This window comes from Helianthus annuus, chromosome 16 (assembly GCF_002127325.2).
Source record: "Helianthus annuus cultivar XRQ/B chromosome 16, HanXRQr2.0-SUNRISE, whole genome shotgun sequence".
Lineage (NCBI taxonomy): Eukaryota > Viridiplantae > Streptophyta > Magnoliopsida > Asterales > Asteraceae > Helianthus > Helianthus annuus.
The window spans coordinates 48,573,099-48,589,585 of NC_035448.2; the positions used below are offsets into that span (position 1 = coordinate 48,573,099).

The following is a 16,487-nucleotide window of genomic DNA, read 5'->3' on the forward strand; positions in this document are numbered from 1 at the left end:
TGTATGTAAATTGCTTTCTAGAAACGGAAAACTTTGCTCCACGAGACCGACTTTTTTATGTACTACTTATTTCATCAATTGAAAAAAACAATCCAACCTTTCCGGTTAATAGTTGTAAAATTCTATATCTATTGTTCTAGAAAAACAAATCAATAGATTATAAATTTTTACAAAATATTTATGACATTATAACTTGTTTCTATTTTTCGTACTTAGTGGTGCATTAACAATTTAATTAATAATCAAATGTTGCTTGTCATATATTACATGTCAATTCAATATTATATATATTCTTTTGTAGAAGATGAGTTGTAGCATTTTTAACAATACATGTGACATATAATATATTTTTGACCAAATTCAGTTAATTTGTTACATCCCTTAGTATCGTTTATGAATTAAAATTTTATATAACGTTTTACCTACACCATTAGGTAACATGTATCTGAATTTTTTTAGATTTTAACGCATTATTTGTTATAGTATTTAAAATATTTATATTTTGATGTAACTGTACGTAAAATAGTTGCATTAAAATAATTATATTTATATTCTTGCCGTTAAGATATCGTATTTGATCTTCTTTACATATTAGCAATATTCTTGTAGAAATAATGGAAAACATAATGGATTATATAATGAACAAATTTACATACATAGTCATTGTGATAACTAGGATTTTGACCCGCCACGCGTTGCGGCGGCGTCTAAAGTTAAAGTAACTCGTATTTATACTGTATATTTGACCCGACTCTTTACTTAAAAAAAATTACATCGCCATCAAATGAAAACGTAGTATATTTGACGCGACTTGCTTTCAAATACAGTTTACGAACGTATACAAAATAAGTAGAACATAAATAAAAAAAAAGTATAATAATTTGTCCACGTTGCGGTGTAAAGTCGTAAAAGTCAAAGCCAAAGGAGGTGTCAAGTTATTAAGTAGAAAAGGTTAAGAAGGTCAAAGTTGTTAATTACTGAAAGTTAGAAGTGAATGTGCAACTTACTTAAAGATAAAGGTTAATAGTATTTCATATAAAAAATTAAAGGTGTAAAGTGGAAAAACTTGAAAGTATAAGGGTCTTTTTTGTTGGTTTAAAACTTTAAAGAAAAGAAATGAAAAAGTAAAAAAAAAAAAAAGTCAAAAACTTTAAAAGAGAGGTCTAGCAACTTTTGTCTTTTATGGAGGATATAAAGGTAACTTTATAAGTCGGTCAACAAAGGAAACAAATTTTTTCTTTTATGAAGTATATAAAGACAAAGGTCCCGACCTTTGTCTTTAATAGTATATAAATGTCAATTACCGTTTTGGCGGGTTTGTTTTTTTTTTTTTTTTTTTTTTGAACGGTAAATTTGGATAATTGACGGACCACTGGAGTATCATCGTGTCACTAGCGGAACCTGATTGTGAGGATCAAACCCAGGACCTACTTGTTCCAAAGCCTTATCCCGTCTTATCCCACCCCCGTTTTGGCGTTTTATTCCAAGTTTCCATCTACAATAAAATTTCAAAAAGCTTAAGCAAAACCATCTAGTTAACACAACTATCTTTTGTCCAAACTCCAAACTCATTTAATACAATACTTGTCCTGTTTTTATAACATATAGATATAATAATGGGATGATATTACATGTGGATCACATGAAGGACGAGACCCACATGCTCACCAACCTTCTGAATCATTGCAAATTAAATATTATAATGTATAAACTCCCCAAAATGACTTGCATTTAAAATTGAATTTCTTTACAAAATTTTGTGGTCCGTGAGATGTAAAGACTTGTCAAGAAAATGATATATATGTTCTAACATTCAACTGCAATGAGTGTTCTTGAACCTACAAAATTAGTAAATATACTCATGACATATGCCATGACATTATCTTTACATTATAAAACATATATTATAACTTAACTTACGTTGTCCATTCCATATTGAAAGGTTATATTCGTTATCACAAATTCAGTTAATTTGTTACATCACATCATTGTATTGTCAACGATCTTAATGTACAAGAAAGGGTTGACATCTATTGTTTTAATAGTAATTCATGTAAAGTTTTATCTCAATGAGTCGTATAATATAAGAGGTGTTTAACAACACTTATTAAAATTGGTTATTAATTTTTAAAAACATTATATATGTGAAGATTTGGTCAAAAATATATTATATGTCACACGTATTGTTGAAAATTCACATCCTTGTTCGAACACACAAACATGGGATTGAACAATCTCATTCGACTCTTTTATTATAATAAATCAAATTAGAACAAATCATACCACTTACAATAGCCCTAACCATTTATTTATATTAAACTCATTTTAATCCTAACCCAATTCAAACCAACAATTTTCTCTAATTTAAATATTAAATATAAAAGTCTCAATAAATGCCAATGAGTTGAGTCCCACTTGGTGCAATACATTTCAGGTGGGTCAGGAGTTTTACCACAGTGGGCATTCGGGTTATCTGTGTTTGCAGGGCGTGAGTGGCCTTTTGAATTTGTCCGGGTAGCGATGCTTGTATAGCATTCGTTAGCCATCCAAAAAGAGCTCAATAAATAATTCACCAAAAAATATCTTTTTTTTAACGGCTGATTTCTTTAATCCCCTGTTGTCTGTGAGACTTGAATCCAAGACCTTCCCCTTTTCAACCTAGGTGTTTAAAAGGCTTTGTCTTTACCAATGGACCACCACCCCATTAGTCCACCAAAAAATATCTATCCCCATCTTATTCTTTCATCTCCTTAATCTTATCTTCAACATGTCTAACACAATTGTATTAAAACCTTTAAGAAGGCAATAGTATCATGAGTGAGGTTCCTGTAAAAAGGATATTTTTGTGAGAAGCGTGAGAATACATAGAAATTGACCGTAGGCATAATGTTTTGGACTTAGGCATGATGTTTTTGGTTCTTTTAGCAAGAAAAACACCAACCAAAACAATTTACAACACAATGCAACATATTATGGGCGTAAAATTTAAAAGACAACTAAAACTCACTGTCTAACACTTAAAACACACTACTTAACGTTCTTGACATGGTGTTTTAAGTTTTAATCCTAGAATTCATTGCATTGTGTCTTAAATTGTTATATTTGGTGTTTTTCTTGCCAAAACAACCTAAACATTATGCCTAAGTCCAAAACATGATAGCTACATGTCAATTCATATTCCTTCTCAAACTTCTCACGAAAAACGTCTTTTTTACAGGATCCTAAGACATAGTACCATTGTATATTTGTATCAAGTTATCAATTAAGTAACAATTTAATAAACACCTGTCTTCAATATAGCTTATTGTTACGACAAATACACATATATAAACTACTTATGTACCCATATAGGCCAAGTGGAGACAGATCTATGTGTGAAACATGACAATTGGCCAATTTTCTAACATGATTCGCATGATTTTAATTTTAACACATTAGAATAGAATACTCAAAAACACAACAAACAAACTAACTAACTAAAAACTAAGAGTTGTAACAGACAAAAATATGTCGCATCAAAACCAGATTTCTTCCTCAAATGTGGGGCTGTGTGAAAAGACATTAAGTCCAAATGACATTAGGTGCATTTACACATCCTAGCTTTCCTTTCTTTCTGTGTACAATAAGCAATCAACACTACTATTCATTTTCTAGTATTCATACCATCTTTTCTTCAAACTTCAAATCACCACTACTGACTAAAGTAAATGTTCATCAAGTATCTTGAAGGATTAAACCCACTTAAGATCACTGCAAAACGACGCACAATTTTTACTTTTATTCCTTTAATGCCACCTACATTGAGAGAAAATTGAGGAAATGGGCCGAGAAAGATGAATGCAACACTTACAAATGGGCGTAAATATGATCACAATGCCGATTGGGTATAAGAAGAAAGCAGTCTTCTCTAAAAATGGAAGCACTGCAATACACACACGGAGTTAATATTGATTAAACTGCAATACAATTGCTGTAACCATCTAAAAGTTGAAAACTTCAAAGCATCACATTTACCGTTTAAAAAAAGTAATAATATGAAATTTACCTACTTCATAAAAAACAAAAAATAAAACACTAACTTTTTTTTGAAAAGCAAATTTTTACACCTAACCTAGCACTTGCCAAAATGTGTAGAAATATTTGCGAGTAAACTGCCAAAATGGTCCCTGTGGTTTGGTCACTTTTGCCACTTTAGTCCATAACTCAAACCTTTTGAATCCGGGTGCCACTTTAGTCCATAACTCAAACCTTTTGAATCCGGGTCCCTGTGATTTCAGTTTTGTTGTCATTTTCATCCAAAAGCAAAATCTGGTCAGATTTTTCAGTTAACATCCAGTTTTTTTTTTGTTTTTTTCCTCTCTTTTAATGAAGGGCAAAATGGTCAGATTTTTTAATTTGTTATAATAAAACGTTAAAAGACCATTTTGCCCTTCATTAAAAGGGAAGAAAAAGACAAAAAAACTGGATGTTAACTGAAAAATCTTACCAGATTTTGATTTTGAATGAAAATGGCAACAAAATTGAAACCACAGGGACCTAGATTCAAAAGGTTTGAGTTTTGGACTAAAGTGGCAAAAGTGACCAAACCTCAGGGACCATTTTGGGAGTTTACTCAATATTTGCACTATTTTTCAACTTCACATTGACCAAAATGTGTAGAAATGTTAGGATAGAATGCTTATAATAAAGAAACCTAAAGAGACTAATGTCAAAACTCTGATTTTGAGTACACGTGATTTGAATATCTAAAAGCAAAAGATGTGTTGATTTTGGGGTCTAAGGGAACAGTAAAAAGAAGGAAGTGGCCTAGTGGGTTAATTTATAGTAGGTAGGTAAGATCTCAACATATTAGATCTTTTCAGATTAAAAAACGTGTGTAAAAGTAAGATATCCAGATAAATCATTTCAAACTTTTGTAAGGACCGTTACAAAGCCATTAGTTTACAAACATCAAAACCGATTTGTGTTCTCTTTGACAATAAAAGATTCAAAATGGTACAAAAAAGGATGGGAAAGAAAGCAACAGGCTTTGCATAAAAGTTCATTCAATTAACTTGGTTACTAAAACTGTTAGAAAAGAGCAAATTGGTGTCGTCTATTTTATCATAGTTAGCTGCAAAAAATGGAAAAAGGTGCAAAGTGTATTTCTATTTCGTGCGGTTTGCCTTTTTTTTAATATTAGATGACCGAAGCCAAAGAATTTACTTACCTTCATAACCCAAAAAGTTGAGGTAGTGATAATACGATACGGCAGCCATAAAAATCAGATTCGACAGCAGAAGGGGAACAAAACCGTGTGCCACCAGAAGAGGTGATATGAAAAAATGTATCACTGTCACAAAACCAAAACAAAATTGTGATTATATAAATTTCCCAATTTAAATAAATTTTTTTTTTTTTGGGGGGGGGGGGGGGGGGGGGATGTATTAACTCTAAATTTATTAGCAAGAAGCGTATCATGCACTGTGCATACCATACAGCACAATAAACAACGGGAAAAAGGAGTTGCAGTGCACATCAAATGCATATAACCTGCACACCAAACAATATTAGAATTTTGATAAACTAATAAATGTGATTTAAAATTATTTAAGAGGTATATAAAATTTAATGAACTTGCCATTCAACCCGTTGCTCAACCACGTGACTGTTTGAGGTTTCTTCCCGAAGATACGTATTTGTCAAAAACCTTTTTGAAAGAAAAAATAAGGTCAATGAATTAGGTTGTATCTTCACACAGTAGAAAAAGGATTAATGTCATATATATCCTTCCGCAGGTTCAAAATTTTCATATAGTCATATTTACCCTTTCAACAACAACCGTACCCAGTAAATCCTACAAATAGCAAAGCTATTGGATGTAAGTGATTTTATTTACTATGAAACGGGTAACTATGATAGTTTTAGTGTTGTAAATGGGTGAATATGGTATTATGAAATTAGAAAGATATAGATGAAATTTAGAATTTGATATAACTAATGACGATGCTTACCAGCAAATAGTAGCCAAAACAGCTCCCATTAAAAGAAAATGAACACTTGTCACTGATAAAACCACATAAACAGCATGCCCAACGCTATGATCATACCTAAAACCATAAGTCATAACAATATACTAAGTAAACAATAGTCATAATGATAAATGCGTAAGTGACTCTAAGCAGCAGTCATTTACCACAAGAAAATAGACCATTAAAACAATTGTTCAGCCGAAAATAACTCTATGGGGAGATGTTTAATGCAGATCATTTTACAAATTCTTCGTTTGTATTGACATCTTATTATTGTGATTGGATAATACAAGAAAAAGCACAAAAGACGTTAACTTTACAATTTATAAATAGGGCAAACAGCAGGAAATATGAAAGAACCACATTTTCCCGTTTTATAAACAACTTTCAGATTAAGTGTTAAATAAAAATCACCGTACAATTTATTACTGATTTTAGCAACCAGCTTCAGTTTAACAAACTTCAAGTGTAAAATTGGTGACGGTGACACCAGTTGATGCCATGTCTACCACTGCATATGCAAAAAAAAAATGGAAATAAAAAAAAGAATAAGACTGAGCATGCTTACAATTTTGAAATACTTTAAAATTTATAACTAAAATTACTCTATATACTAAAACACATGGTCGGTGACCATTTCGTCTAAATTACGATATTGCCCCTTCTTTTATTTTGTCTTCTTCGCTGGATATAGAGCCCATTTCGTCGAATTACGATATTGCCCCTTATTTTTATGTGTTATTAATTTAAGACTAAATATTTATAAATAATTTTTAAAATGTTGCTAACGAACCGAACAAGCTTCAATACCATATTTTTTACTCCTTTTCGTTTGTTATCAGAATCACCTTCGAATAAGTACAAATACATGGCTATGGCTGTTTAAAATAAAGAGAAAAGTGCCCGGATAGTCCCTGTAGTTTGCCCAGATTTCACCTATAGTCCCTACATTTTTACAATTACAGCTATAGTCCCCAAGTTTTGCAACTTCGTTCTAGGATACTCCCTAGCGTGGATGGGGTTAGTTTGTTCAGTTAAGTGGGTGTGAAATGACTAAAAGGCCCTTTCCCTCCCCTTTCTCTCTATCTCCTTGTCTGCACACCTTCACACCTCCACACCTCACACCACCATAACACCACCCCCAAATCCAAATCCAAACCACCACAACCAAATCCCGCCGTCGCCAGATTGATTGAACAATAGATTCCGACTTAGGCTCCGGCGACTGAATTGATTGAACAATAGATTCAGATTTCGTCACCGGAGACTGAGAGAAGATTTACATCAACTGCTACTGCCCGGCTTGGGTCAAAGACTGAACGACTGATATGACTGTTTTGGCGGGCCAGATCACACCAGAAGAAGGTGCAAATACAGCCATATGGCTTTCTCTGCTTTCAGATATGTGTATAAGTGGCAATTCTTTGCTGAGAGGCGCGAGATTCATGTTTACTGCAGATCATATGGAAGAATAATTTTGATTTGTGATCTGCTAACTAATAATGTAGATTATATTGTAACCCATAGAAGTCTCAATCTTTTTGTCGTAAACTAGAAATTGTTTTGTATGCAATACAACATGTAACCCTTAACTATACCAACAGAACACAAAAGATACATCTTGATTTGATTATATTGCTTTAAACTTGCTTATAAATGGAATCTGTTATTAAATCGAATCAGTCTCCGATGACGGCGGGATTTGGTTGTGGTGGTTTGGATTTGGGGGTGGTGTTATGGTGGTGTGAGGTGTGGAGGTGTGAAGGCGTGCAGACAAGGAGATGGAGAAAAAGGGGAGGGAAATGGCATTTTAGTCATTTCACACCCACTTAACTGGACAAACTAACCCCCATCCACGCTAGGGACTATCCGAGAATGAATTTGCAAAACTTGGGGACTATAGCTGTAATTTTAAAAATGTAGGGACTATAGGTGAAATCTGGGCAAACCATAGGGACTATTCGGGCACTTTTCTCTAAAATAAATTATGGTTTTTGATCAACAAAAAATACGTACAATATCCCTTTGGGTATATCATGACTTTATTTTTGGTATTTCTTCTTCTTTGCTATAGCGAATGTCGATACCTTGACAAACTGATTCGATACCGATTAAGTTCCTGCGCGCGTAGCGCGCGGTAATCCCACCTGTAGACACTTAAAAACCATGGTTGGTGTCTCGATGAACCATGGTTTTAAGTTTTCTTTTTTTACCCTTAAGTTTATAGACTTTACACATTCAACCCCAATCTTTTGGTAAATGACACATTGACCTCTAACTTTTGGTATTTAACAACTTTGACCCCCCATGTATTTCTACTTAATAACTTCACACCTCATCTTCTCCAACACTTCAATTCTTTAGTTTAAATTACTTTTATTTACGACTTTACATTGCAACGTGAGAGACATCATACTCTTTTTATCTATGCCTAACTACGTTAATGCCACTAACAAAGTCAAAAATGCGTCACGTCATGTGTGGGCACCGCACGTTAGTATTATCATCGTAACGCGTGTAACGAAGTCACAAACGTGGCGTTGCCACCGCAACGCGCCGCACGGGTAAAATCTAGTTAACTACTAAATTTCATCATATATACAAATAAGATGACAAGACACAAGTTGGTATATATTTTCCGCCTAATTTAAAATTCTAAAATATAAAAAAAAAATCCAAAATGTCCGTTTCGTGTAGTTTGTCCATATATTGATGTGAGTAACAATGATACATGGCTTAGCATATGGTATGTGTTTGTGAGTATAAAATAGAGTGAATTGCAAGTTTTGTCCTTTATCAATATACTAGATTTCAGGCGATGTCCTTTGTCTAAAAAATTGACGAGTTTTGTGCTTATTGTTTCAAAATCTCGCACGGTATGTCCTTTGAGCCTAACCCAGTTAATCTTAACTGTTAAGTGAAGGGTGATTTGGTCCTTTTACTTATTTATAACCATTTTAAAATTAAAGCAAAATAAATTATATATATTATATCTACACATTGCAACCACCTACTCCCACCCTCACACCACCTACTATCACCCTCTGCAAATCCGCCAAAATTCATCTTATCCAACAAAAATCCAATGATTCCAAATGAGAAAAAAACAACTCCAACCGTTCATCAAACAATTTTCAATGATCAATTTCAACCCCAACTGAGAAAAACACCACCGCCGGCCATCGAAAGGGTTGAAGTTTGGGGTGCAACAATGGTGGTGTGCTACCTGTTCAAGAATTTTGGAGTTTAAATTAATCTTCGTGAAGAGGTTCAATTGAGGCAACTCGAAGTGTATAAGCACTTGGATTTAAATTTCGAAGTGTAGTAGGTAACATAAAAATTGGCATTAGATAGCTTCAGATTCCATGGCATGGTTCACCTTGTATCATGGATTCGTGCACCTCGTCTTCTGTTGCCATAGCAGAGCCTTGGATGGAGATAAGATCCATGTTTAAGGTAGGTCCCCTGGAAAGCTTATATAATGAGTTCATATTGCCCCCTCCCCCATTGGTATAAAAAAAAATGGCTATTTAATTTGGCTAGGATGGATGTATATTAAAAAGTTATCCCTGAGACTTTCACATTGATAGTTAATGGTAGCAAACCATCTGTTTTTAAGCTGCTAATTGCAAATCCCAAAAAATTTAGGAGTTGCAAACAATCTAGTTCTTTTTTTCTCCAAAAAGAGCTTATTTGAAAACAATATTTACTAAATGGATTGTTTGAAAATTATCAATAGAGTGACTCAGAGTTGAACACCACCACCGGCCATCGGAAAGGGTTGAAGTTTGGGGTGTGACAGTGGTGTGCTACTTGTTCAAGAATTTTGGGGGTAGTGCGACAGTGATGGTGTGGGGGTGGTAAGGTGGTGGTGTGGGGGTGGGAGTGGGTGGCAGCAGGTGGTGGTGCTGGTGGCGGCAGGTGGTGGTGGGGGTTTGCCCTAGAGAGAGAGAGTAGAGAGAGAGAGTGTGTGTGTTTTAGAGAAAGAGAGACGTGTGTGTATATATAATATATATTTTCATTTTTGCTTTAATTATTAAATTATCAAAATAGTTTTCTAGATAAATAAGTAAAAAGACCAAATTACCCTTCACTTAACTGTTAAAATTAACTGGGTTAGGCTCAAAGGACATACCATGCAAGATTTTGAAACAATAAGTACAAAGCTCATCAATTTTAAAGACAAAGGACACCCGGACACCGCCTGAAATCGGGTACATAGATAAAGGACAAAACTTGCAATTCACTCGTATAAAATATGAGCATGTATGTGATTCAGTAAATGCATAAAAAGATAAGCATGTTAAAATTGTATATATTTCTCCATTATAACAAAAATTTAAATAACTTACGCAGCAGAATATGCCACAGCTGAAACCGCCAAAAGAAGAATGCAAATTACAACAAAAGCAGGATCATCACGTGCCCACTGATTTTTGGTTTCTGTAGATAGAAAAAGGTACAATTAAATTAAAAAAAAAAGACCTTTTCTCATGACATGTATTTATATAATGATAGAAAATTGGGATTCCTGTGATCTAAAGGGGTAAATAGTACAAGATAAAAAATAAACTTGTATAATTTTCTCAAATTGGACATAGTATAGATAAACTTACAATTTATTAGTTATTACCAGTTTTACCAACCAACCTCATTTGACTCATTTTACCTGTAACTTGTGTATGTGGCACTGGTTGAGACCATGCCAGCCCACAAAAATGCAAAATCGACCGACCCTATTTCATTTGGTCTGCTCTTTTTTTGAAATTCATCAAGTATGTGGTAAACATGTCATATCCGCACAGAATATTCTTTTTATAACTATTATAGATATAAAAAAAATTAACTAGAACAATATAATGAAAATGTTGGCTTACGCTTATGGTACTTGGTGTGCTGATAGCTGCATCCAATTCAGAATTCCACATGCCAAAAACATTGAATTGTTATAACTAGGAAGTTGCACAAATCATATATCCATTTTACTTTGCAACATTCAACGGACGTAGACATGAGTAAATGGTAGTTTGATGTAATATAGTAATTTTCATCCTGTTTAATAGAAAACTTTTAAGTTTAAAAATCAAAACCTAGATTTTAGCAAAGAGATTGGCATGATTTTTCAAGGAATTAGAAATTTGGTGAGCTTTGCTGCCCATGATTTGTGAATTTCCAATGTGTACTATTACTATATTAAGATGGTTTTTGTTAATACCAGCCTTACTTAACCGTATGCCTGTCAAAGATTCAGCTTGTAGGCTCAGATGTGGCCTTTTTACACACAAACATGCATAGATGACACCAGATTGTGTTCCATTTTATTCATTGCACTTTGTAACGCATTCAATCCCTAACTTAGACATGCTAAAACCTTTAGATTTGTGGACTGTGGGCTAAATGCGTTACAAAGTGCAAACCACAAAGACCATCCATGTACTTTTGAAAAGCTAGTGATCAAATCCAAAATTTTGGTAAACCACAGGGACCATCCGTCTACTTTACTCTAAATAATATGAATATCTCCGCACAGAAAGCCTAATTTCTTAACGAATAAAATATGGCAGACTAATTTTCTTAAATCCAGACGTGAAAATACCTTTCAGGTTAAAAAGGAATTGTAGATATATGTTTAGTTCAACTGGTTAAGCATAGAGTTTTTAGAGTAACACTGGTTAGATACCTTTGCTTTTGTTTTCTATCCTTTATTTAATTCCTTCTAATTCTTCTATTCATAATTTAAAGCCAGTTTCATAATTTCCTAGAATATGAATATGTTTTTTAACATCAAAAATTAACTTCTTTTAATGTTATTGCGTACATGTTTTCTATGTGATAAAATAAATAAACTGCCATAAAGAAGCAAGGGGAAGAAAAAAGCAGGAAAGTATTCATAAGGAAACTTACACGACTTTTGGGGAGGTACATAAATGAAGCATTTGCCAGAAAGTGTATTCAATGTCCATTTGTTGCCACTACAACGAACCAGGGTGAAACAAAAAACGTAAAAGGTGTTAAACAAAGAAAAAACAACAAACCATTTTAGATAAGCATCAAATGACTGCAACTCGTCTAATACGTTTTACTACCAAGTTTCATTGACAAAACATTTATATACATATAATATGAATTGAAGCAAGATGAAAACTTCATACCTAAAGCAATCATAAGAATCTTATCATTGTAGGCTAACCACGGTCCAATAATATGTTCATACAGGATCCTTAGTTCAACATCCTACCCAAAGATTGTTATTACTTACGTATGAAGCCATTGTCGCATGCAAAAACTTCACGTTTAAATTATAAAAAAATAAATTGCGATCATAGTTATCGATAGCGAATAGCGACAACATACCTATATGCTGCGTAGCGATAGCGATGAAATAGCGCCCACTATTTCGTTTTTAGCGATAAGGTAGTTAAAAATATAAGAAATAAAAAATAGCTATCTATATAATATTTTTATATATATAATGTTAATTTTATACCTTTTTATGTATAAAGTCATAGTTATTAAAAGACATCGCCTCTTGCACCTAGGCCCATTTTCCAAGCCAGGCGAGGCAATTGCGCTTTAAGTCAAGGCAATTGCGCTTTAATTCTCCAGGTGATGATTCAAACGCAAATTTCGGCAAGATTCCTAGATTCCGGAGAGTTTCCGGCAAAATCCTGTAAATTCCGGCAATATTCCAGCCAGAATACTACTTTATTTTAGGAAAACTACTTTTCTACACTAATAAATACATGATATTAAATGTTATATAATAGCTTTTGTTTATTTTATTTGAAGAATAGTATTACTTTTCAAATACATAAAATATGTTTAATTTTTTTTCATTGTGCGCTCTTTTTTTCTCAGGCCCTCGCTTTTTTTGCGCCTTGCGCCTAGGCCCCAGGCGAGGCCTATGCGCCTTGAGTGCGCCTTGCGCCTTTAATAACTATGTATAAAGTTATAAGTTTTAAGGATCAAATGTAAGCTAGTGAAAATAGGGGGGTTAAATGTTAAAATACACAAACTAATTCTACACTTTTTATGTAAATTTTACAAGTTTTAGGGACTAAGTGTAACTTAATGAAAGATAGAGGGGTTAAATGTTAAAATCCATAAACTTATTTAACCCTAAAAAGGCTCAAACGTAACAAAAACGCAGCCGCTCTTCTTCTTCCTAGTTTCCAGCAAGCTTCCGGCAGAAATTGCAGGTTTCCAGCTGGAATTCGTCGTCGGAATCCGCTATAATCACGCTATGGAGTCGCTACTTAATAGATTGCAAGACATGGGCGCTTCGTTACGAAGCGCGCGATAGCGAGCGCTATCTTCACTATTGATAACTATGATTGCAATTATTGATTTACAAATATAACACACACACTTTAGAGTTATAGTAAATTTTTAACATACAGCTGTAGGTCCATAGGGGTTAATAAGCCTTGCCAGGCCCTGAATTTTACCTTGGAGGTTAACCTATTTGACTTCCAACATGAGTGCGAAACTTAACCAAAAAAGTTAACCAGAATATTCCTTTTTGTTGTCCTTTAAAAAGGGTTATTTTGTACCTTTTTATAATGATACAGCATCCATGTCCTTCATACCACACAATGCGACGCTACTAATCTATCTCTTTCAACGATTAACCAGAATTATTGTTTGACCATTCACTGTTCCACATTTTTCATACAATCGCTAACAAACACAGATACCACTGGTCATATAATAGTTGACACAAATCCACAACCACAACAACATGCCCGGTAGAATCCCACACATAGCAAAGCTAACAGTGGGTTCGGGTCTGGGGAGGGTGGGATGTAGGCAGTCCTTACCTCTACCCCAAGGGGCAGAGAGACTGCTTCCGTGAGGCCCCTAACTCCAAAGTCATATCCAGACATAGAAAGCCAAAAATGATGTACATATCATGTAGACACACAACAAGCAATAACATGCAAAGACCCCACAAAACACTTGGAAACTAAGCGCGTAAGCTAGGAGCCTAGGTAGACATTTACGAAAACATATAATATGGTCAAATACTACATCATATAGACATACAACAAGCGATAACATGCAAAGAACCCAAAGAACACTAAGAATTAAGTGCGTAAGCAAGAGAGCAAAAAAAAAACCCGTACACTCCACCTAAAAGTCTTTAACCTTAATTCTACGCCTCCACGAACTCCTATCATGGACCATGTCCTCAGAGAGATGCAATTGTTTGCTTTAAAAAAGCGCGAAGCGCACAAAAGCGACAAGGTCTAAAATCAAAGCGCAAATTGCAAAAGCGTAAAACTTTTCGTATGCGAGGCGCAAGGTGCTTATATATTTTTCTTGATATATCCTATAGGTTTTTAGCATCCCTTACCCAAAATATAGTTATAAATAAGGTTTAATATGATTTAATGTATAAATTAATTAAATCATATTAAATTTACAACAATTATAGCTGCATGTATAACAGTAGTTTAAAGCACAAAAACACCTTCTGTACAAGAAGCGCGCGTCTCGGTGAGATTTTCTTTCCAAAAAAGCTCGCTTTTTTTGCGCTTTTTGTACAGAGCCTGCCTTATGTCACACAAGGCGCAACTCTTTGCGCCTAGGGTCGCTTTGCGCTTAAGGCGCGCTTTTTTAAACCAAGTGCAATTGTAACAAATCCTGCTTAATTTGCTCTTCCCAAGTCAGTTTTGTACTACCACTACTCCTCCCTTCCACAGTAAGAGTTCCCATGGTTCTAACCATGGTGTCCCCTGTTTCCTCCTAACCTACCCATACCATCTCAACTTCCTTTTTCTTATCTTATCCCATATACTAACCACCCCCAATCTATCCCTAAAGACCTCATTTCTTATCCTATCCAACCTAGTGTGCCCACACATCCACCTTAGCATCCTCATATGAGCCTGTGTCTTCTTAATGGCCCAGTAATCTATTTTGTATAACATAGCAGGTCAGCAGGTCTAACTGCAACTCAATAAAACTTTCCCTTTAACTTAGACGGAAACCTCTTGTCGCACAATACCTTGGTGACACAAATCCAAGCTACCTTAAAAAACATTCTGAAAGTATGTATCACTACATATAATACTTTGTTGTAGATTTATAGTTTAGTTTCATGATAAATGAAACTTTTATTGAACATGAATAGCATGTGAAAGGCAATACATACACAAAATGCTAATTGCTTGTTCGAAAACTTAACTATAAACTCTTGTGGATACCCAAAATGAAGGGGTACATGTGAACTGCTTGTTATGCTTACAAGCGGAAGCAGATAATCATCTTAGTGACTAGTGATGAGAACATCTTATTTCACCCTAAGGGTAAACTTGTGATTTTGAACAAACCAAAAAGATGTTTAGGCAGACCAAACAATCATGGAAGCATAGACAGCGTTCTTCTCCCAAACATGCAAAAAGTTATTGTATGTAAAAACAGCATAAGCAAATAACAAATTCAGTAAAGTAATCCTGATGACAACCATATACACACATATTGCGGATCCAGCTGACAGAAATTTATTTTGCTTACCAAGTATCTTGAAAAAAAAAACACTAGCAAATAATCACTATAACACATCTATAAGTACAACCTAAATCTCCATTTCTGATTCTTAATTGTTTCTAGAATCAGCCTATGTCAATTCTAGGTTTATCTGAAAAATGACTTCAAAGGACCAGAATGCATCATCTAGTTTCAATCCCCAAACAAATAACTAGAGAGAGGTAAATAACTTAATTTTACTCCTCAGTTCAACCAATAACTAATCCATCAATTTTGATGCTCCATTAATTAAGCAATATTAAAATGCAAAAACCCCAGTTTATAACAAAAAAAAAAAAAGTTCTAAGATAGAAATATTGCGCAATTAGATGAGATCTAGATACATGAATGTAGAAAATTGAAAGGAGAAATATTGGAACCTTGATTATTCTACGGAGGTACTGAGGGAAAATGGGGTTGGTGCGAGTGGGCATTCGCCCTTTCGATGAAGTCGGCAACATCCTATCCTATCCTATCCTTCAGTAAAGAACCGGTATACGCCGATCGCCAACCACGGTGACGCCCAGTTGTGACCGACTAATTCCGATCACTGTTTCTTCAACCTCCCAGGTCCTTCTACTCCAGAATCTAGATCCCCTTCAAATAAACATATAACCAAGCCCAGGCCCAACCAACCAAATAAATTAGTTTTTTCATTTCCTGGGTTGACTCAAAATTACAATTTTATTGGGTTTAACTTCACCGGTTTCTTTGACCGAACCCGACCGGTTTTAACCTGAAGCAGTTTGGGCCCAGAACCCGATTTGTTCACCTCTGCCTACAAGTAAGGGAGCACAATTTTAGGTTCGATTTGGTCACAAAAATCAAAATCCAACTGGACTTCTAATTTTATGGGTTTAAATTATGTTTAATATTTGGTTTTGAACAAGGTTTGGATTGGCATCAGTGTAAGTAATGATCCTTGAACCTAATGGTTGAATTTCA

General features: G+C 34.4%; 1 protein-coding gene across 1 annotated transcript; it reads right to left on the reverse strand.

The window, feature by feature from the left end:
- Positions 1-3,415: 3,415 nt before the first annotated feature.
- Positions 3,416-16,238, reverse strand: LOC110915860 (protein unc-50 homolog). The gene is made up of 10 exons (XM_022160601.2): positions 15,923-16,238; positions 11,916-11,983; positions 10,889-10,914; positions 10,364-10,454; positions 5,994-6,089; positions 5,621-5,689; positions 5,474-5,532; positions 5,210-5,332; positions 3,851-3,922; positions 3,416-3,750 (listed from the first exon to the last, which is right to left on the reverse strand). Exons 1-10 carry the CDS (start codon positions 16,001-16,003, stop codon positions 3,692-3,694), a joined length of 744 nt encoding a protein of 247 aa, XP_022016293.1. The 5' UTR covers positions 16,004-16,238; the 3' UTR covers positions 3,416-3,691.
- Positions 16,239-16,487: the final 249 nt, after the last annotated feature.